Source organism: Alligator mississippiensis, chromosome 4, assembly GCF_030867095.1.
Source record: "Alligator mississippiensis isolate rAllMis1 chromosome 4, rAllMis1, whole genome shotgun sequence".
NCBI classification, from domain to species: Eukaryota; Metazoa; Chordata; order Crocodylia; family Alligatoridae; genus Alligator; species Alligator mississippiensis.
This window is the reverse complement of record NC_081827.1, coordinates 171,941,596-171,963,745: the sequence shown is the minus strand read 5'-3', so window position 1 is coordinate 171,963,745 and position 22,150 is coordinate 171,941,596. Positions and strand designations below refer to the sequence as shown.

Below are 22,150 nucleotides of genomic sequence, written 5' to 3'. Positions count from 1 at the left end.
ACAAGTAGGGTGTGCTCAGCCAGGTAGATAGGATGGGGCAGGTGGACAGGGAGTGGTGTCTAGGAACAGGACGAATGAGCAGGACCAGGATCATGGGGCAGTGACAGCACAGGGCCAGGGCCCAGGGGAGAGCTGCAATCAACTCTGCGCACATCCCTGAGACACGTGTCGGTTTCACAGGAAGGGACATGTGGGGAGTGGATTGCAGTTCAGTCCTAAGTCCCAGCCCCACACTGTCACCACCCCGCATTCCCAGTCCCACCAGCCCATCCTGCTCCCAGACACCACCCCCACCCCCCTCAAGTGTGACCCACAGGTCATATTTTGCCACCCATGCTCTAACTACACTGAGTCATTCGAGGCCAAGAAGATCATGGTATCTCCTCAGCCAAGTAAGTCTCCTGATGGGAACCTACCACAAGTATAGGTTAGTGCAAGCTATCTGAATAAAATCTTAGTGCACACAGTCTTCCTCAGTGCCAACTCTTTTACAAGTCATGGTAAGTCACCATACTGAATGCATTATACTTCCTCTTCACTTCCATCACTTTTCTTTCCCATTTCCAATGAGTCCTGTTTCTTCACCAGCCTTAAATGTCTAGCAAACAGAGCCCTAAAAGGTTCACCCAGAATCCCTCTGTTGCTTCCCTATCTCAACTTGTCACATATGATTAGTGTGGCTCCATGAGGTGAAGCCACACCAGCTTGCCCTGCCCCTTATCTGCATATACATTTTTTGAGCATCCCACAACTCATAACAAGAACACTCGGTTCCAGTCATGAGTGAGGGGCTAATCATCATATATATCCTTTGGTGCTTATGGAGTACCTATTCAGAAACTTGCAGCAGTTTCAAAAAAGGTAATGTGCATCAATTCTGGATCTGGATGAAATAAATCTATGGGTTCTATATGCAAGTTACTACAGCTACGTTTAATTCCTACAGCACTGGGGATCAGGCACGCTTTAATTTGAACTTGTAGCATGTTAAGGCCATGCCATGCAGCCCAGCATTGGGCTGCAGGGTGCAGCTTTAACATGTTACACATTTAAATTAAAGCATGATACAAACCAGCCACAAAGATGTTCCATGTTAAATTTATCATGCGATAAATGGCTGAATGTGTGGCATGTAGCAGTTTATTCAATGACTATTATGTTAATCACACAATAAATGTAATGGTTGCCAGAGGCCTTAGTTTAACAAATTAACAAACAAACAAACAAACATTTCTTAATTTAATACTATCCTTTTCAAATCCCCATTTCATAAATTTTAAATTGAAATAAAATATTAATCAAATTTGTTTCTACACTGGCTTGCTAAGTAAAATCACTCAAAACCTCAATTCTTCTTATCTAAAAAAATATTTCTTAAAGCATAATGCTCAGGGACATTGTCTACTCATTTGCATGCAAAAACAGAGTGTGCGTCTTCCTCTTCCTTTCGGGTACTGGAAAGGGACACTACTCTTTCTTCAACCTGTTTTGGGAACAGAAGCTTTTTTGGGGGGAGGAGAAGAGGAGAATGGACACGTGTTCTCATCCTTTGTCTCCCCATCTCTTTACTGCCATTAGTTCCTTCATTACTGCTCTGAACCCCATACCTCCTCATAAATGTCCCCATCTTCAGCCTGCAGAATTCTATTTTAAAAGCCTTTATTTTTCACACCTGAAAAAACGCTGATTTTGGATAGGTCTTTTTTGTACCTAGGGGTAAAAATACGAGGAAGTGTAGTCATGTTTCATATGGGAACAAGCTAAAGCTTAATAATTTACAAACAGGAAACATGTCTGAAGTCTGAGAGCATTAGTTGCACCATCTCTTTAGCCAAAAAGAACTCCTAAAGGGTGTTCACAACCATCTTTCTGAATTCTCCTCATTCTGAAGCTTCTTGAAAGACCCCAGGAGGTAAGTGCTGACTCTCTCTTTCTCTCTCAAAATAAATGCTACACTTGTTCGGCTCAACAGACTTCTGCTAAATATAAATTCCCACAGAGGCAGTGGAGTCAAAATCACATTCTATCAGGTAAGGATAGCAATATTATATCATTATCAACTGTTCATGTGAATCACATTACCGCATTAGCTAGCAAGCATGCCTCTACTTTAAAAGGAAGTATTTGCCAACTTGCACAAAGCCCATACTCCTACAATACTTCCTTGTGAAAATGAAAAGGCATGTCAGTGGAGAATAACTATGATTATATGTACACTATTCTTGACAAAGTCTTTCAAAAGAGTTTGAACTTTGTCCTTGCTAGAGAGAGCTCACATTTTATTTGTTCAAGTATTCATTCTTAAGATACTATGAAATGGTATTTACTGCAAAACTAAGAATTCTCTAAGGCATCATTCATTAGTTTGTACTAAAAGATTCCAGCTCAGTCACTGGAAATCAATGGAGTTACTCATGCATACACTGAGTCTGATTCTAACCTTTGAAATTAGCTTGTGCTAAAGAGTTGGCTGGTGGGTAAATTACTGAACAAGCTGACAAACAGGGACATAATAGCTAAAACTGCTGCACACTAAGTGGATCCCTTCCTTTTCCCAGTGATTTGCAAGACTTAGCTCTTTAGGGCAGGGATTAGCAACATCCAGCCAACAAGCAACTGGATCTGACCCACTGGCTTTGATGGTGGTCTGGTGGCAGGTGGTTTTGGGGCTGACAATGAGGAAATGTGCTGGAGCTGGACAGTGGGAAGCTGCATCCACCACAGCCAGGGAGTGGGAACAAGCAACAGCAGGAAGCAGCAGTGGTGGTGGTGGCTGAAAAGGAACATTGACCCACCTTGCACCTGAGTTGGGTTGGTTGGGCCTATGGCTCTGAAATGTTGCTGACTGCTACCTTAGGGTATTTTATGAGGCTAAGGGAACATGAGAAAAGAACTGGTCTACATGGAGGACTATATTAAATTGATGTCCATAGGTCACTTAAAGATGTAAAGGATTGATGCTGAATACTAAAATATTATTAGGAAATAATAGAACATGCTAGTATTCTTGAAGTTTTTTCAAAATACACAATATATGAACTGGGCTGATTCTGCAGTAGTCATTTGCTCATCACAGCTTTTTAATATTTAAATTTTGTTTTAAAACATTATTCATGATGACTTTATTAGTAGAATTCCTCCATACTTTTCCTAAAATTTACTGCAATTGTTACAGCTCTATAATTAATTCTCCTTGGGGGAAAAAGCCTGTCAAGCAACTTTCTGATATCATGGCAACTTCTAGCACTCCTAATGTAACCAGTATGCATTTATATCACATTGCATTGGTTTACTATACATTTACCTTGATATCCCAGTTCACTACTTTGTTTCCAGTTAACCTTCCATGTAAAAGATTTGTGGACAGGTCAAGGCAGATTGGAGTTCTGCAGGCCTTTAAGAGGAGGGAAAAAAACAGCTTCAACGTAACTGCTGAAAAATTCAAAGTTTCTGAATTACTTGTATATATTTACATAAAATATATAGCATAACACAGTAAGAAACAAAGTGGCATTGTAGTAACACTAAAGGCAAGACTTGAATGAGATAGGATACCTAGAATATATTTTTATATTTTAAGAACATAAGTCAGAGATGTATTCTTTGATACCTCTAAACTAATGATGGTGAATGCCAGGAAAAGCACTATGGGACAAATCACTCTAGATCACTCTAGACCAGGGCTGTCCAACTGGTAGCCTTCAGGCCATATACGGTCCCTGAAGGGTAAGAATGCAGCCTGTGGGCTCCTGCCTGGCTACCACCCACCCTCTACCCAGTTGCTCCTTCTGTGGTGGCTGGGAGGGAGCTGGAGTGCCCAAAGCTATATGCATGGCAAAGTAGGAAACTGGATTGCCCACGCTGCAGGTGGCTGGTGCGTGTAGCTAGGGAAAGGGGGTGGGCAGGGAGTGGTGCTGTGTAGCCCAACTCCCTTCCTCTTCCAGATGTACATGACACATGCACAGCCATCCTCCCTCTCAGCCACACAACCGCACCATTCCTCCCTAGTTGCATGTGCCACACAGTAGGTGAGTAAGCTGTGCATGTCGCGTGGTGAAAAGGGGCTGCTGGAGAGCCTGCCTGGCAAATGGGACCAGTGGGGGAGAGGGGACCCCCAGATGCCCAGAAGTTGGACAGCCCTGCTTTAGATAGTGTACTTGGTTTAACGCTCTTCCTCTAACACATCCACTTCTGCCACTGTCAGAGAAAGTATTCTTGGATAGATGGACCAGTCTAACCTAGCAAGGTACTTCATATGTTCTTAAGGTATGCCTACTTTTGGAACTACTGTCTAGAATGTGTTCTTAAAAAGAAATCATGTGTTCATTTCTACCTTGGGTATATAGTGAAGGAGCACTTTACTGAGCAGATCTGCTACTTCAGACTCTTGGGATTTCCATGGAGTCAAGCAGTTTGGACCTGTAAAATATTTTAAAGAACATACTAGATCTTAATATTAGTGATATAAAATATATACATTACACTCTGCTAAAGATCCAGGACACCTTGAACCATATACCTGGTAGGGCTGTGCAAAGCTTTGGTCCCCAATTCGATTCAGTGGAGATTCAGCCAAATTTGGTGGCCAAATCTCCAAATCAGAATTGAATCAGAGGACCCTTTAATCTGTCCGAACTGAATCGTAATCCTCCAAATCGATTCAGAGAGATTCAGCATGCTTGGTAAAGACCCAGAAATGGACCAGAAGCACTTTTGGTCCACTTCTGCGTCCCCCAGGGAGTACTCTGGGAGCCCCCCCCAAACCTCCCCGGCTCAGTGACTGGTGCCTCCTGGGTCTCAGAGAACACTCAGGATCCCCCTGTCGCTGATCACCGAGCCCAGGGGGCACAGAGGGCCCCCCTTGCACACTCCCTGGCAGACATGGATGTGAACTTCCGGGTTAGCTGCCAAACACGTGGAGCACCCCCTCGCACTCCTGTGGGATGTTCCATCTGCTCTAGCATAGCAATCACAAGCTGCGCTAGTACCTTGAGGTACGTAGAAAAAAAACATTTAAAGCTGTGTCTATGTCCGAATTGCTAATTCTCTGAATCAGCATTGAATCTTCAGATTTGGCCGAATCGAATCCAGGACTTATCCGAATCAATGAATCAAATCACTGTTGCTGATTTGGGCCAAATCTGAATTAAATAGGGCCCGTTTCACACACCCCTAATGGTCATATAGGCAAAGCCCCTCACCCCTCCTCAGTTTTTAAGACATGCTTGAAATACATTATCAAAAATGTTATGGAGAAAAAACTCCTTCTTTAATTGCTAATATAGTTCCTAAAGATGAATCTTCAAAGATGAATAACTACCTTTTAACTGACTTAAAGAGGGCAAGAAAATTGAATAGTTTCACTTACAAGCCAATATGTTGGGAAGTAATTTGAGAAGACTCATGGTTGGCATTTATATACTTTTTTTTAACTTACAGCTAAAAATCTGAGGGATTTAGAAACTGAGCTAATAATTACAGTCCTGTGAAGATATAATTTTAAACATCCACAATCAGGCTGAAAGTGGATAGAGACTAGCTTAATTTTGGTCTTTACTTAAGTCGTGTAATTTAACAGTTAAGTAATATTTTTTACGACACTTTTTTCTTGGGTTACCAATCAGAACATTTTAAACTATTTTACCTAATGGGCCAAATTCTTTTAGTTTAAATGGTTGAAATCCAAACTCCACTGGATTCAATGGCGATATTAAAGATTTCACCAAATGAAATGAGAACCAAAACTAGTCAATACCTGTATTTATAATTTTGACCTAGCTAGAGAGGCTGGCAAATAAAAAAAGTAATCTGGTCTTTTTGCAGTTTTGTAAATCTGATAGGTAACAGAGAAATCTGTGTAAATGTAGCAAATTTATTTTAAGATACAATGTCTCTTTTCAAATATGCATGAAGAAATCAATTTTAAACTTGTTCATTTTTAAGGACGTATCTACCAGCTAACATAGTTATTATAGCTGAACGTTCTTACTAACATGATATATTCTTTAAAATCATCCCCATCTTTTTTTATACATTTGAACAGTGTATAGTACAATGGAGTCCCAACCCATAACTGGAGCTCAGTGATGCTATCAACACAATGACCACTTACCTGCTAAATATAATGCTTTCACCTGAGAGGGTTGGAGTGCTTCATGGAAGATGATAACTGACCCAAGCTGGCCCTCCAGAGATGTTGGACATCCCCATTCACTATCCTGGGTTCCTGCTGAGATCATCTTGGTGATCAACTCTGGTTTTGTAAGTAGCCCACCCCAGCTTGCTGGGGAAAGAATCCCACCTAGTGATGTTCGATGAGGCAGAATAGGAGAGGAGAAAGGTGGGTCTGGTATTTGAGATGGAGGTGGAGTAGTTGTCCTCTGACCAGCTGAACCAATGCAACAAGAAGTAAATGGCTGGAAACCCAAGTGTAAGGAAAAAATAATATTAAATAATGCTACAGAAAAATATCAACTATCCTTGAGACTTTCACAAAAATCAATTAGATAAAATGGAATTAAGTTTAACTAAATCCAAGAAATATTAAATGTTAATATTAGTCAGACCTGTCTGACTAAAAAAATGTAGTGCCACTGTAGCCATGATGGTCCAGGCAAATATAAGCAACAGGATTTGTTTGGTAATATAATTTATGGGATTAACTACAGAGTTGGGATAGATGTTAGATAACCTTCAGGCACAAAATGGCCTTCCAACTTGTCTAACTTCTTTCCTTTAAAAGAGAGTATTGATTTAACTTCATAATATTGTAGCCCAGGTTTAACACTGACTCGTTCCACAAAGAGGAGCGACTACATTGACAGAGAACATCCACATATTTTATTTTTCTGTATCATTTGTTTTTATAAATCATGTTGACATTTTGTTGACTGGTACTTTTTCAAGTGAATTTGATTCATTCCTGTAGAAATGATCAGATTAACACCACCATAAACTGTTGTCTCCTGTAAACATATCCACTAACCAAGGACAGCACAGATAACAGCCTATACAACATTACTCTCACTTTGAGTGCCTCTCTAAAGTACAAAAGAGAACCACCTCTAACTGTAGGAACTATTTTTCTGTTGTGCGTCATCAGAACATCATCTGTTGCAAGACTGCCAAAAAGACAGACCATTGATGCTAACTGTGATAATGCTCAGTTGATTGCAGTAGGAAAAAAAAATATAACCTGGAGTAAAATTCTTTTACATAGGCTGCTGAACAGAGATCAGTAAAGAATTCTTGGTCAACATTTATTTACTTTCTAAGCTGCTGTATTTGAGATGATCCAATGCTGAACAAGAGACATGCTGGGGATGAGCTACACTAACCTAAATGTTTTTAAACTGCAGTAACTGCTAATTGGTTTCTACCATAGTTTTTTTAAATCACCGACGAGCCATTTTCCTTTTAGTTCTCAGTTTTATTTAACATTTTTAAAGGAGATAATTTTAGAAATCAATAGATATGATGAGAAGGGCTGACTTACTTCATTCATTGCAGGAAATCTGAGTGGGGCAGATACCTTCTGCTGTCCATTGACATAAATGTAGACAAGGCTTTGACCAAAGGGCCTTTTTCCAGGCACATGAACAATAGTTATATTGTGCTAGTTTAGCAATATAACAACAAGAATTAATTAGGACATTACTAAAAAGCAATGAAATAATTCTATATAACTACTCACTCTCACTATGAAATGAGTGAAAAAAATCATTGCAGTAAATAAACTTTTATAGCATAATTGGTAGACTAGACTAAATAACCAAATCAAATGCTTCTTAAAAAAAAGTAACACAAAAATGCATGCATTAAAAAAAAATAAAAAGATTCCCCCACTCTCCCTCCCACCCCGCAAAAAGACTTGCTAAGGCTTTCTCTAGTCTCCTGATAATTTGCCAATATTTTGTTTAGTTGGGCAACATTTTAAAGGTTCTTTCTGTCAGAATTAGGAAGATTTTATTTCATTCAAGGATTTCCTTAAATTTACATAAAAAGAGAGCTGACTTTTCATAATAAGAGATTCCTCATATATAGGAAGGAAGAAGAATGGCAACATAGTAACACATTTGCATTTTCTAAGTCTTTGACTTGGAACTCATTTACAGTGTATAGACATAACAAGAGCCCAAAATGCATCCCAGCTTCCAAAACCCATCCCAAAGATCCACTCATTTGTGTATATCCTTCTTTAAAAAATGAAGTCAAAGGGACACTTGTGTCACATGTAAGAATTACTCTTGGAGAACTTAAATATCTAGAGCACTAGCATGACATTAGCATGACCATACCATAGATAATACACATAGTAAACATTACAGACCCTATCTAATTAACGCATCCAAGGATCCTTCATGACATTAATATTCCGTGAGATTTAACGTTAAAAAGGACAGACACACAGATGTACACAAAGAGGCTCTAAACAGTCTAACACAAACTAGAAAAAGTTTTTGGCATAAATATACAAATAACACATCTCTAAGACCTAAATAAGCACAGACTACTTACATGGACTGTGCCCTATTCTTAGAATTCGAATTTGTCCTTATGCAATATAAAGATTAAACCACTTGCAAAAGCTACCAGTTTTATCTTTACAAACTGAAGTTATTCTGTCCTAAACCAAGTGGGCTTACAAAGCAGGTCTTACCCAGAGAGAGTCACAAAAACAATGGTCTGGTAGCATCACTGTTGCATATTCTCGCTTTGTGCAAACAGCAACCACCAGCACTCCAGAGTAGGTAATAAAGGCCTCAAACCCCATTCCACTTCCTGTAAAAAAGCTACAGAATGAAGGAAAAAAAATGAAATACAGCACAATAAAATTTGGAAAACAATCTAGCTGTGCTATAATTCAGAACAAAACTTGCAAAAAATTGGCACACCTGAAACCATTTATCACCACTAATGGACTATTTAACCAAAGGACTTTCAATGGGCCCATTTCATTAAAACTAACAAAGAAAAGTAAATAGCATAGGTACAAGGAATACTAAACAGGTCCTGGTGTGCAAGTCAAAAGCGTTCCACAAAATCTCTCAAAAAAGCTGGTAACCATCCCCCTCTTTTATATGATGGTGGACCCAGGGTCTCAGCATGCAGTGCTCTAGTTTGATTCTCAGAGTTTCAGCTGGTTTCAATACAAAGTACAACATACCCTAGTTTTTGCAAGACATGCCACTGTAATAAAGAAAACACAAGCCTGCAACCTGTCCCATTTTATGCAAATTTAAAAATGTCTTTAGACATGTTTTGTCCAATATCTTCATCAATGATCTGGAAGAGGTTATGGAATGCACCCTCAGCAAGTCTACAGATGACACCAAGCTGGGGGGAGTAGAAGAACTGGTGCATATCAGTTGGGTCTCAGTAGTCAAGCAGCAGATGGCAGGGAAGAGTCTGGAGCTGAAGAGTGCCCCTGAAAGTGCGAGAGCACCCTGGGAATGTGTCTCAGAGGTGCAATCAGGCTGTGTGTCTGGGAACAGGGTGAATCACACATCAAAAGTAAGAGGAAGACTAAAAAATCATAGGTTCCTTATGGAAGACAGAAGGCAATCTAGTTACAGAGGATACAGAGAAAGCTGAAGTATTTCATGTCTTTTTTACTTCAGACTTCACAAACAGGGACAAAAACCAGATGACAAGTGCACTTGGTAGCAAAGACAGGGAAGGAGACAAACAACTTGGAAGACAGTGATCACCTTTGGGAGACAGTGATCACCTTATAATAGAATTCAACATAAGACGGCGAGTGGGTAAGGTAACTAGTAGGGTGAAAGTGCTAGACTTTAGGAAAGCTGATCTCAATGCACTCAGGCGATTAGTCAAGGAAGCACTGCAGAGTAGGAGTTTTGATGGGATGGGAGCCCAAGAAGGGTGGCTGCGCCTAAAGGAAATGATCCTTCGGGCACAAAGCAAGACGATCCCCGAGCGAGGCAAAAGAGGGAAAGGGGCCAGGAGGCCTCCATGGCTGACCAGAGAAATCCAGGGCAGCCTAAGGGCCAAAAGGGGAGCACATAAAAAGTGGAAACAGGGCAAGATCACTAAAGATGAATATACCTCCTCTGCTCGTGCTTGTAGGGAGGCAGTTAGGCGGGCCAAAGCTACCATGGAGCTGAGGATGGCAACCCAAGTAAAAGACAACAAGAAATTTTTTTTTAGATATATTGGGAGTAAAAGGAAGGCCCAGGGAGGAATAGGACCGCTGCTAAATGGGCAGAAACAACTGGTGACAGATAGGGGGGACAAGGCTGAACTCCTCAACGAGTTCTTTGCCTCAGTGTTCCTAAGTGAGGGGCACGACAAGTCTCTCACTGGGGTTGTAGAGAGGCAGCAGCAAGGCACCGGACTTCCATACGTAGATCCTGAGGTGGTGCAGAGTCATTTGGAAGAACTGGATGCCTTTAAATCGGCAGGCCCGGATGGGCTCCATCCGAGGGTGCTGAAGGCACTGGCCGACATCATTGCAGAGCCACTGGCGGGAATATTCGAATGCTCATGGCGCACGGGCCAAGTCCCAGAAGACTGGAAAAGGGCTAACGTGGTCCCCATTTTCAAAAAGGGGAGGAAGGAGGACCCGGGCAACTATAGGCCAGTCAGTCTCACCTCTATCCTTGGTAAAGTCTTTGAAAAAATTATCAAGGCTCACATTTGTGAGAGCCTGGCAGGGCAAATTATGCTGAGGGGAAACCAGCATGGGTTTGTGGCGGGCAGATCGTGCCTGACCAACCTAGTCTCTTTCTATGACCAGGTTACGAAACGCCTGGACACAGGAGGAGGGGTGGATGTCGTATACTTAGACTTCAGGAAGGCCTTCGATACGGTATCCCACCCCATACTGGTGAACAAGCTAAGAGGCTGTGATGTGGATGACTGCACAGTCCGGTGGGTGGTGAATTGGCTAGAGGGTCGCACCCAAAGAGTCGTGGTAGATGGGTCAGTCTCAACCTGGAAGGGTGTGGGCAGTGGGGTCCCGCAGGGTTCGGTCCTTGGACCGATACTCTTTAATGTCTTCATCAGCGACTTGGACGAGGGAGTCAAATGTACTCTGTCCAAGTTTGCAGATGACACAAAGCTATGGGGAGAAGTGGACATGCCGGAGGGCAGGGAACAGCTGCAGGCAGACCTGGATAGGTTGCACAAGTGGGCAGAAAACAACAGGATGCAGTTCAACAAGGAGAAATGCAAAGTGCTGCACCTAGGGAGGAAAAATGTCCAGCACACCTACAGCCTAGGGAATGACCTGCTGGGTGGCACAGAGGTGGAAAGGGATCTTGGAGTCCTAGTGGACTCCAAGATGAACGTGAGTCGGCAGTGTGACGAAGCCATCAGAAAAGCCAATGGCACTTTATCGTGCATCAGCAGATGCATGACGAATAGGTCCAGGGAGGTGATACTTCCCCTCTACAGGGCATTGGTCAGACCGCAGTTGGGAGTACTGCGTGCAATTCTGGGCGCCACACTTCAGGAAGGATGCGGATAACCTGGAGAGGGTACAGAGAAGGGCAACTCGTATGGTCAAGGGCCTGCAGACCAAGCCCTACGAGGAAAGACTAGAGAAACTGGACCTTTTCAGCCTCCGCAAGAGAAGGTTGAGAGGCAACCTTGTGGCTGCCTATAAGTTCATCACGGGGGCACAGAAGGGAATTGGTGAGGATTTATTCACCAAGGCGCCCCTGGGGGTTACAAGAAACAATGGCCACAAGCTAGCAGAGAGCAGATTTAGACTGGACATTAGGAAGAACTTCTTCACAGTTCGAGTGGCCAAGGTCTGGAACGGGCTCCCAAGGGAGGTGGTGCTCTCCCCTACCCTGGGGGTCTTCAAGAGGAGGTTAGACGAGTATCTAGCTGGGGTCATCTAGACCCAGCACTCTTTCCTGCTTATGCAGGGGGTCGGACTTGATGATCTATTGAGGTCCCTTCCAACCCTAACATCTATGAAACTTGGAGTAGTAGAACACATTAGGGATTATTACTTAAAGAAGCTAGATGTTTTCAAGTTGGCAGTGTCACAGTCCACCTGGCCTCATGGCCAGAGCTGGAGGTGGGACTGGGGATTACAGGTTGGAGGTCAAAAGCCATGACTCAGGCACCAAATATCAAGCCAGGGTCAGGATCCAGGGATCAGAGGCCCAGTTACCAAATCTGAGAGCATTTATACATGTTCGCTGGGATTGGGGGGGGGGGGGGGGGGGGGGGGGGGGGAGAAATGCTTTAATTAGAGCATCTCTGAGAGCCACTCTAATTAAAGCGCCCAGAGTGAGCGTCTCGTGTATCAGCATCCCTGCAATGAAAAAAGGTGGGGGGGGGGGTCGGGGGGCGGCACTTTAACTAAACCTCATAAACCTCATAAAGCACCCCTGCCACCACTTTGAAGCAGAGAGACGCTGATACATAAGATACTAAAGTCTGCTGGAGCGTGGTAATTACCATGCTCCTGCAAACTCGATTAATTGAGCCTGCTCTGACACACTATAATTGCAGCATGTCACAGCAGCCTCACTGCACATGTATAGGCACCCCGAGAGGCAATCCACAGGATGAGGTCCAAGAACAGAGCCAAACCAAGTTCAAGAGCCAGGAAACAGATCTGCAGGGAAATCCAAGGCTAGAACCAGGAAGGGACAGGAGCTGGGACAAGAGCTGCACAGGGACTGTAGACCAGTAAGTTGTGAAGCAAGGCTCTGGTTCTGGAGGAATTCCTTAAAAGCAGTCCTAGAACCAACCAGAGGGAAAGGCCTGGCAGTCCTTGATTAGTTGTTAAGTGAGAATGACCCAGTTAAAGGGCTACACAGCTGGAACCTGACTGAGCTTTACACAGCTGACCTGGTTACCCAGGCTGCAAGGCAGGAGTCTGAATGGGAGGTACCCTAGGGTACTAAAGGAACTGGCTGAGTAATTTCAGAAACACAACCTATCCTCTTTAAGAACTGGTAGAGTTTGGGTGAAATCCAAGATGAATGGAAAAGGGTAAAATGCTCATCTTTAAGAAAGGGAAGAAGGAGGATTTGGGGAATTAAATGCGTCAACCTGACCTCAATACATGGAAAAAATCATGGAGCAGTGTGACGGCCAGAACCAAAGAAATGAATAAGCAATAAATATGTGTTTCTTGGAGGCATTTGGAATTTTTGTCTAATATAAAGCTTGTAAGGTTGTAACCTTCAAATGTAACTTGCCTGTCATAAGTTTAACCAAAATGATAAAACTAACTGTTTGTGGACTCCTGACTGAACCTCAAAGGCGAAGCTATAGCTGTAAGATTAGCTGACCTAACTGTTTTTGCTCAGAGTTCAGCCTTGATGATAAAAACTGGATTCAACTGCCTGGTATACCCAGCACATTCCAGGAAAGCACATCTCAAGAAAGCATAGTCAGAGAAATCTAAAGGGGTTGGATTTAGGCAGAGTAATGTTCATTTCAAACCTGAAGATGCTGCATTGTAATTTGCATATTGGATAAACCCAAGTTTGGGTAGTAACCTTTTATGATAATTTTTAACACCTTTCAATCTCACAGGGTAACAGCTATAGGGCAAGATTGTGAGCGACTCTAAAGCCAACAGATTAGCATAAAATTAGGTACAAAAAAATCACGTGTCAGGTAACCAGCAGGAAGGAGGGAACAGAATGGTAATTGCTTTTCCAAGCCGGGATCTGAACTCCCGGTGTGAATGAGGATTGGATCCTGATCAAGGGATATTCCCTGGTAACCCTTCCAACAGCATCGATTGGGGATGCCTAACTTTGCTGGAATCACTTAGTGCACACCTGGCATTGATGGACTATCAATATGTTGCCAACCTATGTCTGTTTATTTGTTGTTTTAAACAGCCCAGTGGCTGATACAGTCGCAGCACACAGTCAACCCGCAACTAAGTTGATATACTCACAGTGCCCAGCTGGCCTGTGACAGAGCATGTCCTTAAGGAACTTACTATATCAAGCATCTAGAGAAGGTGATCAGAAAAAGCCAGCACTGATTCACCAAAAGCAAGTCATATTAACCAACCTAGTTTTCTTCTACAATAAGGTAACAAGGCTTTTGACACTGTCTCCCATAACGTTCTCAGTAACAAGCTAAGGAAAGGTGATTTAAATGAAGGTACTGTATGATGAAGTCCATAACTGGTTAGATCATCATACCCAACTAGTAGTCAGCAATGGCTCAATGCCTAGTTGGAAAGAGGTATCAAGGGGGTTCCACAAGGGTCTGTCCTGGGTCCAGATTGTTCAACATCTTCACTGATGATTTGGATGATAGGACTGAGTGGGAACTTAGCAGATCTGTAGATGGCACCAAGTTGGGTACAGTGGCAGACACTCTGGATGGCAAGGCAAGGACCTCGGTCAGAATGATCTGGGTGGACTGGAAAAACGGTCCACAATCAATCCGATAAGATTCAACAAGGACAACTGCAAAGTCCTACACTGGGGACAGAATAATTGCATACACAAATACAGACTGTGGAATGACTGGCTAGGCTGCAGTACTGCAGTGAAGGACCTGGGGGTTACAGTGGACTACAACCTGAATATAAAAGGCAACAGTGTTCTTATTACAAAAGAAGCCAACAGCATGCTGGATTGTATCAACAGGAGTGTCACTTGCAAATCAAGGGAAATGATTCTTCTGCTCTATGCAGCATTGGTGAAACTTCACCTGGAGTTGTGTGTCCAGTTTCAGGTCCCACATTTCAAGAAGGATGTGGACACACTGGAAAGAGTCCAGTGCAGAACCACAAAAATGAATAGGGCCTTGGGAAGCAAGACTTAGAGAAAAGGCTAAAAGAACTAGGGTTATTTAGTCTGGAGAAGAAAAGACTGAGGGGGGACTTGATAATAGTCTTCAAGTACAGGAAGGGCAATAACAGAGAGGGCAGCAACAGGCTTTTCTCTCTGTGACCATAACAGACAAGAATAGGAGCAATGGCCTCAAGCTGCCAGAGAAGAAATTTAGGTTGGGGATTAGGAAGAACTTTCTGACCATGAAGATGATCAAGTCTTAGAACAGGACTACCTAGGGAAACTGTGGATGGTTTAGTGAGGGATAATCCTGCCTGGAGTGGAGGGCTGGACTAGATGACCTTGTAATGTCCTTTTCAGCTCTACTTTCCTATGATTGTTCCATACCCCTTCATTGGGAGGAGCACATAGGGTTGGACTATGAAGGGCTGTAGGAAGAGCACGTGCTCCAGCTACAGCAGTGTTTGGCAAGAGGAGCCAGGCCAGGCTGGAGGAGTCAAGTGCAGGCACATCCAAGGCTATTAAAGTAAGACTACCCTCCTTCCTCATCCACCCAGCAGCCCCACAGGGTACAGCGGAATTTTGCTTAGGCACACAACTCATTAGTTATGCCTCTACGCCTGCTGGCTTAAGGTTTATCAGATAACCCTAATATATAGGCAGGAGTATATGATATCACCCTGCTTGAGAACCACTGCAGTAAGCAGAGGCAGTACAACAGTGGTTCTCAACTGGGGATACTGCCAAATTCAAAAAGGGTTTGAGGGGGGCTCTGACTGTAAAAGGGGTGAGAACTACTGGTGTAGAGTTTGGACTCTGGATGGGTTTTTTGATGCACATTTTTGATACACACAAAAGCCCTAGGGCATGCCCTAAACTGGCAAACAAGTACTTTTGTGAGTATAGTTTATTTCGCTTGCCAAACCTACATAAGCATAAGCTATATCAGCAATGTATTTTTATACCAAAATAAGCTTTATCTATAATAGGAAGGCTTGTTAGCTTTTCTTATGTAAAAACTCTAATGTAGTCTTCAAGACATGCTAAGAAATACTGTCAGACTTGCACCTGAGGAAATGTAGCTATTATTATGGAGCAGAGACATTTTGTCCATGATCATATTGCATTTTACCATTGCATAATCCTCCTATGAAATGAAAGCTACAACATATTTAGAGACCACAAAGCATGAGGATAGCAGTAAGGCCAGTCTTGTCATGCTTTAACTCAGTTGTAAGCTTAAAAATATTTCTCAGTTTAGTAACAATTGTAATTTTACTCATACATCTCTTGACACCCTGCTATCTTAACCCAAGATCTCCAACAACAATCCTTAACCAGTGAGCAGACATATGGTATCATATACAATATACTAACTCCACCAACTTATTAGAAGACACAATTTATTGTGAATTCAATTTAATGACCAATACTACTACTCTAGCATTATCAAACCCAAATCCAAATGCAGCTCTTCAATCTTATGTTGTAATCTCGTCAGATTTCAAAAACTGAAGGGGTCTGGATTTAAATATACAAGAAATGGTGCTGGGAGTTCAGCAGATGGCACTGTTCACCGAGTAATGCTGTGCTCATAACCCAACATAATGTTATCTGGTGCTGTGCTACTGGAAACCCAGCATTTCAGATTTAAAAAAAAATAAAATCAAAGCCTGAACTCTCTGGTCATTAAAAAGGAAGGTATTATTTCCTGATATAATTCACAAAAGAAGAGGGTTAACTCTGGTGTCCTGGCCAAGTACAAATTTAGACATTATCCTCTGCAATTCCAGCTGCAGTTTTCACTAGAACTAGCTGCATTTTATGACCTGTTAGACACTATGGAAACATGTTAATATATGTTTACATGCCCAATATGTGGTCCATTTCCCTCCTGTTTTCAAACAGAAAAAGCCATCCTGCAATCCTTGTGGGAGGCAGTATTTTAGCCTTCTGATTTAACCTGAATACAGTTATAGAATTGGGTGTTCCTGTCCTGTAAGTCTGCATTCCTGTAGCAAACTAAACTCTGAGAGTGGATGGATAAAGCTACCACTGTGACATATGCAAATATAATGAATCAGCATGTGTAAATCTTACAGTTACTTTCTGTTAAATCAGCTCATTCCAATACATGTTGAGTTTTACTTTGTGTTTTCAAGACAATCTGTGCCTGCCAGTCTGGCAGCACTTTCCCATACTTGTGGATGGAATAATTTATTATGAAGGCCCTGGGACAACATAACAATTGCCATTTACAAACTCAAACAAAAAGTATTTTGGTACAAAATGTGCTATATAAATGTGAACATTAGTACCAAGTATGTGACAGGGAGTACATTACCCAGAACTGTTCTACCACACAAAGTAATCATAGCAAGCATACCTGTACAGTTGCTTCCTCTTGCCACCCTTGCTGCTGAGGCCAGGAATTGCTTGGTCCTGATCGAGACATAGCCAAACATTGAAAGAAAAGGCAGAGCCTGGCCATTTATGAATAGGTGGCACAGCAATTCCTGCCATGCTATGGGATAAGTCAAAATATTGCAAGGCACTGTCCAGGCCCTGCTTCCGAGCCATTGCCAGAATTGCACGCATCACAGGGATGACATAAGGGTGAGGCTCTTTTGGTTCATCAGTCCTCAGGAGTTGTATTAGTTGAAGCAGTTCTTCAGAGCTCATTGACTGACTCCCCAAAGACCCTAGAAGGGCAATCATGTTCTCAGCAAGAGTGCAATGGAGGGCAGAGTGGAAGTTTAACGTCTCAATGATGCGGGTGACCATGTTTGCATTGACACATGTTGCACGGCTCTGCCTGTTAATACAGCAGATTCGCCTCAACCAATTTGAGATGAAGATCTGCAGGTCATGTGACTCTAGTTCTGGAAGCCACTGGATTAGCAGCAGTAAGGGCTGGACATTACTAATGCCCAACAGTCCAACAGACATGTGGTCACCTTCAACAGCCTAGGAAAGAGCAGAGAACTCAAAAGGTGAGCTACTGTTCTACTGAAATAAAATAATGCTACAAAAAACTATCCAAGAGACATAACCATTCTGGTTAACGTTCAAAATAAGCTCATCTTACCATATTCATAAGTTCTTCCAGCAACTCCCGTGAGGGCTGACCCAGAGATTTGAGTACCTCATATAAATGTGCATAACCAATCCGTTCTTTAAAGACCTCCTGAAGATTAAAAAAAGTTTCATTAGAAAAGAAGGCACAAATGGCTTGTCTGCCTTAATGAGATTTAATCTAATAAAAACACTAGAGGCAAAGTAATTCAGGTGTTAGGATACCCTTTATAAAAATACCACAGATCTTGATCCAATGCCTAGAGAAATCAATATAATTTGTTTTTTCTATAAGTGGCTTCAAGAAAACAACTTCATGAAAGTTTTCGTTCTAGCAGGCAAATTACAACAGAAGTATATCCTAAAAAGCAAGGCTGCATTTTACTTAACACTACACCATAAAAAAACTCCAGTTTTAATATAAGTGTTAATCATTACAATACAAAAATATAACAACATAACCATTTTCATATATTTCCATGTCCTTTCAAATTTATTACAAAACACATTTTTTTTCAAGGCGAACTAGCACATAAGCAGAAAAAAACAAAACAAGTACAGGTTCAGCATGTGAAGTACTCAGTGACAAATCTGAATGAAATATTTTTCTGAAAGAACAACATTTGAAAAATGTGCAATAGAAAAATATTTTTAAAATATTCTTAAAATTGGTTACTTTTACACTGAAAAACAACTCTCAAAAACTATGAAACTTAAACAGATACAAATCTCTATCAGTCAATGAACAGCAAATAAATCCTGCTAAATGAATACGCTATTTCCGCATTGCTTTGATTGCTTTCTGTACTAATGCTCAAAAAATTAAATGAATAAATGTTTTAGCAGATGCAGGGTTTTAGGTGATGTGCATATAGAAAAGAGCACGTGTGTAAGAGTGTGCTGAAAATTTTTCCAAAAAAATGTTGTAGGATCTAAATACTTGTCTACAATGTATCCATATCGCACCCAGGATTGTCACCACAAAGCATGCCCTGACCACTTATTCTTCCTCTACCAAATCCTATAAATGAGACAATATAGGTGTCCAGGAATGCTGATGATAAAACAATTCTTATAAGATCTTACATTTAAAAAATGGAACAAGAAATGAGATGAGAGCTATCATAAACAGATCAGTGTATGTGTATACATACCTTAGCAGCCGGAGATTTGTGCATTACTGCTGTAAGGGCTTGAATGGTAGAAACTGCCAAGCAGTCTAGCTGCCCCTGAAACACCTGACAGCACAAGAAACAAATATTAAAAACAAACATTAACTATAATTCTGCTTTGCTGGATACCCTGTGCACCTCAGTCAGGATGAAAACAAGAGTTAAATTAATTAAACATGCTTCAAAATCATCATCCCATCAACACGGATTTCATGACAGCCCAACCTACAAGAGAGGATATATAATGACAGACAACTAGCGACATACTTCAGGAGAGGAGAAGCATTCACACACATTACAGTTCAACAGTCTAACAGACAAACTTACAAGCTTTCCTCATGCTGTAATGGACAACCTCAAAAGGGAGGGAGGAAAAGAAATTAAACAAATCCTTTTAGCATATGTGCATCGCAGAACACTCAAGTTCTGCAATCAGTCCTTTAACCAGCTTGGGGTTAACAGATTTTCTTTTTAGTGCAGATTCCTGCACATCAGAGCAACGCACAGAAGTGATTAGTTAAAATAGTACAGTCTACTGATTTCATCAACTATCATATCACCTGGTGGTCAATACACTTCTTCCAGACCAACTGAGGTACAAATTCATTCCCTTTTATTTTTTTTCTGTGAATATTTCTGAATCTTGAGACTTTTTTCATCTTGCTTTATGAACAGAAAATATTGTACCACTCTACCAGTAGGTCAATGTATAAGCCTGACTGGCAGAATGGTGAAATGAACAGACTCCATATGACAGCCACTGAAATAGTATCACATATCAGACACGTTTGGACAGTGAGAAGTCAAAATGAGAAGACAACATTAGGTGAATAAATGTTTATGTTTACCCTCACACTGAGTTTCTAAAAAAGCCCTGGCTATTTATCAGAACTAGGTGTTTTAGACTGCAGTCCTTCCTTGCATTTAGCATTGCAGCATCTCTGATTCAGTAAAACCTTTTATGCTGATATAAGAAGCGATACAATAAGAATCTGCATTTGATGTTTTCAATTATGCTAATGAAAACTCAAAACAGGCTCTTCCCACCTCCCAGATTCAGCCTGTCCATTGTACTGTGCACATTTGTTCTTGACAAAACAAGCAAAGAATCAGAACATTAAATACAACCATAGAGATTCACAAACAAAGCCCCAGAACCCAATACACCACAGTGCTAAGAAAAAAAAGTATACAAGAAAAAAAGTGAAATCACCACCAGGTTGATAGTGTTGATATTTGGATTTTATTCATGTACTTCACCTTCCTCAGATTAAAAACTGCACATCAGGGAATAAATGTGTTTTGATGTCTGCAATTTGAAGCCTATCTGTACAGTTAAAAGATTAGTTGTTAGTGATAACAAATACTCATCTGTGCAGCAGCATAATTTCATCTTGCTGCAGCAGTGTAAGGAGAATGGTTAAGGTGAAGTACAGGAATCATTTTTATTACTGACTGGACTGTCTCTGGACTTCAACTGAAGCAAAATGCGAGTTGTGTAGATACCTGGTCCTCAGTCATTTCTGTCAGTAATTTGTTGGCAAGGTCTTTTTCACTCTTGTCTGCCACTTTATTGTTAGCATTTAAAAACAGCTGTTAGAAACAGAGACAAAAATAATGGAAAGAGGTGCATTAAATAGTTGCCCGCAGCCAAACTGGGAAGGCTGCCATGAATTTATATTTCATATACAACCTGCAAAATCTTACATGGGTGAGCCACATGTATATTAGTCTTTTGTTAATTCTTCTAGTAATAAGGTTACACCAAACCACTGTTAAATACTTACTAGATTTTTTTTTTTCAGAAACAGATCAACAGATGTCATTAGTAAGACAATTAAGCAGTGCTTTTGTTACTGACTTAGTGCTCTTAAATTAATGGAAAGTAAGATGCAGGATAGGAGGTTATCAGACTCTTACTTTTTTTTTTAAAAGAAGGAAGATTGTATAGTTTTAATAATGGGAAAGACAAAGAAGCATACAGATGCCTCCTAGCATTTTAGTCTGGTTTTACTGTCCATAAGGAGCACAGATACCGACTGCTATAGATTTCATAATCTTGAGGTAACAATGGCAGATGTTTTGCTGGGGATATAATCTTCAAGATACGCTGGAGAAGGGTAAATTTTTCAGGAGCTTTAACTGAGGGCATGTCTTCATTACAGTCACAGCAGCTCTAAGGTCAACATTACCATGGCTAGACAGTCACTGATGCCTGAGATAACCCAGATATCATCTCTATGCCAGGAGTAGGAAACCTTTTCCAGCTGCAGGCCAGAATGATCCATCCTGGGTCAGCAGTGGGCAGAGGCACTAAGACCCTTCTGCCATTGCCAGCACTCATCTCTCCAGAGGCAAAGGGAAATTGCCCACAGCCAGCACTTCTCCCACAGCAGCACAGGGAAAGCTCCCACAGCTGGTGTTTGTCCCTGTGGCACCATGGAGAGATGGCCTCACCGCTCCACCAAATGCCATCAAAACCGCAGGTCTGCAGACTGGATCTAAAGCTTCTGCAGGCTGTAGGGTGCTAACCCTTGCTTGTTGCAGTCATTTTTTCAGTGTGGCAATTTATGTTCTTCAAATGACTGAAGTAGAGAGACATCCCCATTCAAAACAAAAGCTTTGCTCTCTTCTGCTTTTTTAGATTTGATGTTCAAGAGACTCTTAGAAATGCATGGGTTTCCTGATCAAAAACTTAAAAAGGACATTTGGAAGCACAGGAGTGCCAACTTAATGCAGAGAAAACACTCAACAGAAAACAGAGTTGAAAGAAACTATTTTTAAACATCACTTTTTTTTGTACTCACTGGCCATGTCTATATGTGCGCTTTACTGTGGAGAAGACTAATTGGCTGCAAAGTTAAAAGATTAGTCACCATCACTATCTACATGCACAACAGTAGTAGCCACAGTAAACTAATTAACACTGCCTGAACACAGTACTATCAGGGACAGTACTATTTTATGGTGGAGTCACTATAAAGTAATACCGTCAGGGACAGTACTATCTTGCAGAGGAGAAATTAACTGTGATGAAACAGCTGTGTAGATCTTGTGCCCAGGAGCAATTTACTCTGGCTCAAACTGCTGCAGAGTTTATTGCTTCAAATTAATTGCACATGTAGACACCCACTGGAGAGTATGCTCATA

The 22,150-nt window shown here is 41.4% G+C and overlaps 1 protein-coding gene across 2 annotated transcripts in view; it reads right to left on the bottom strand.

Annotated features, from left to right (window-relative positions):
* Positions 1–22,150, bottom strand: part of NBEAL1 (neurobeachin like 1) — a 144,931-nt gene that overhangs the window by 67,771 nt on the left and 55,010 nt on the right. Inside the window, exons 11-19 of one of the 2 annotated variants that reach the window (XM_059727082.1) lie at positions 20,507–20,593; positions 18,983–19,066; positions 17,842–17,940; positions 17,140–17,720; positions 8,660–8,792; positions 7,496–7,615; positions 6,113–6,416; positions 4,334–4,419; positions 3,305–3,394 (exon numbers count right to left, since the gene is read on the bottom strand). In XM_059727082.1, the coding sequence (XP_059583065.1) occupies positions 3,305–3,394; positions 4,334–4,419; positions 6,113–6,416; positions 7,496–7,615; positions 8,660–8,792; positions 17,140–17,720; positions 17,842–17,940; positions 18,983–19,066; positions 20,507–20,593 (1,584 nt within the window). The remainder of the gene's footprint in view (positions 1–3,304; positions 3,395–4,333; positions 4,420–6,112; positions 6,417–7,495; positions 7,616–8,659; positions 8,793–17,139; positions 17,721–17,841; positions 17,941–18,982; positions 19,067–20,506; positions 20,594–22,150) is intronic. The other variant, XM_059727083.1, reaches the window with a different exon arrangement.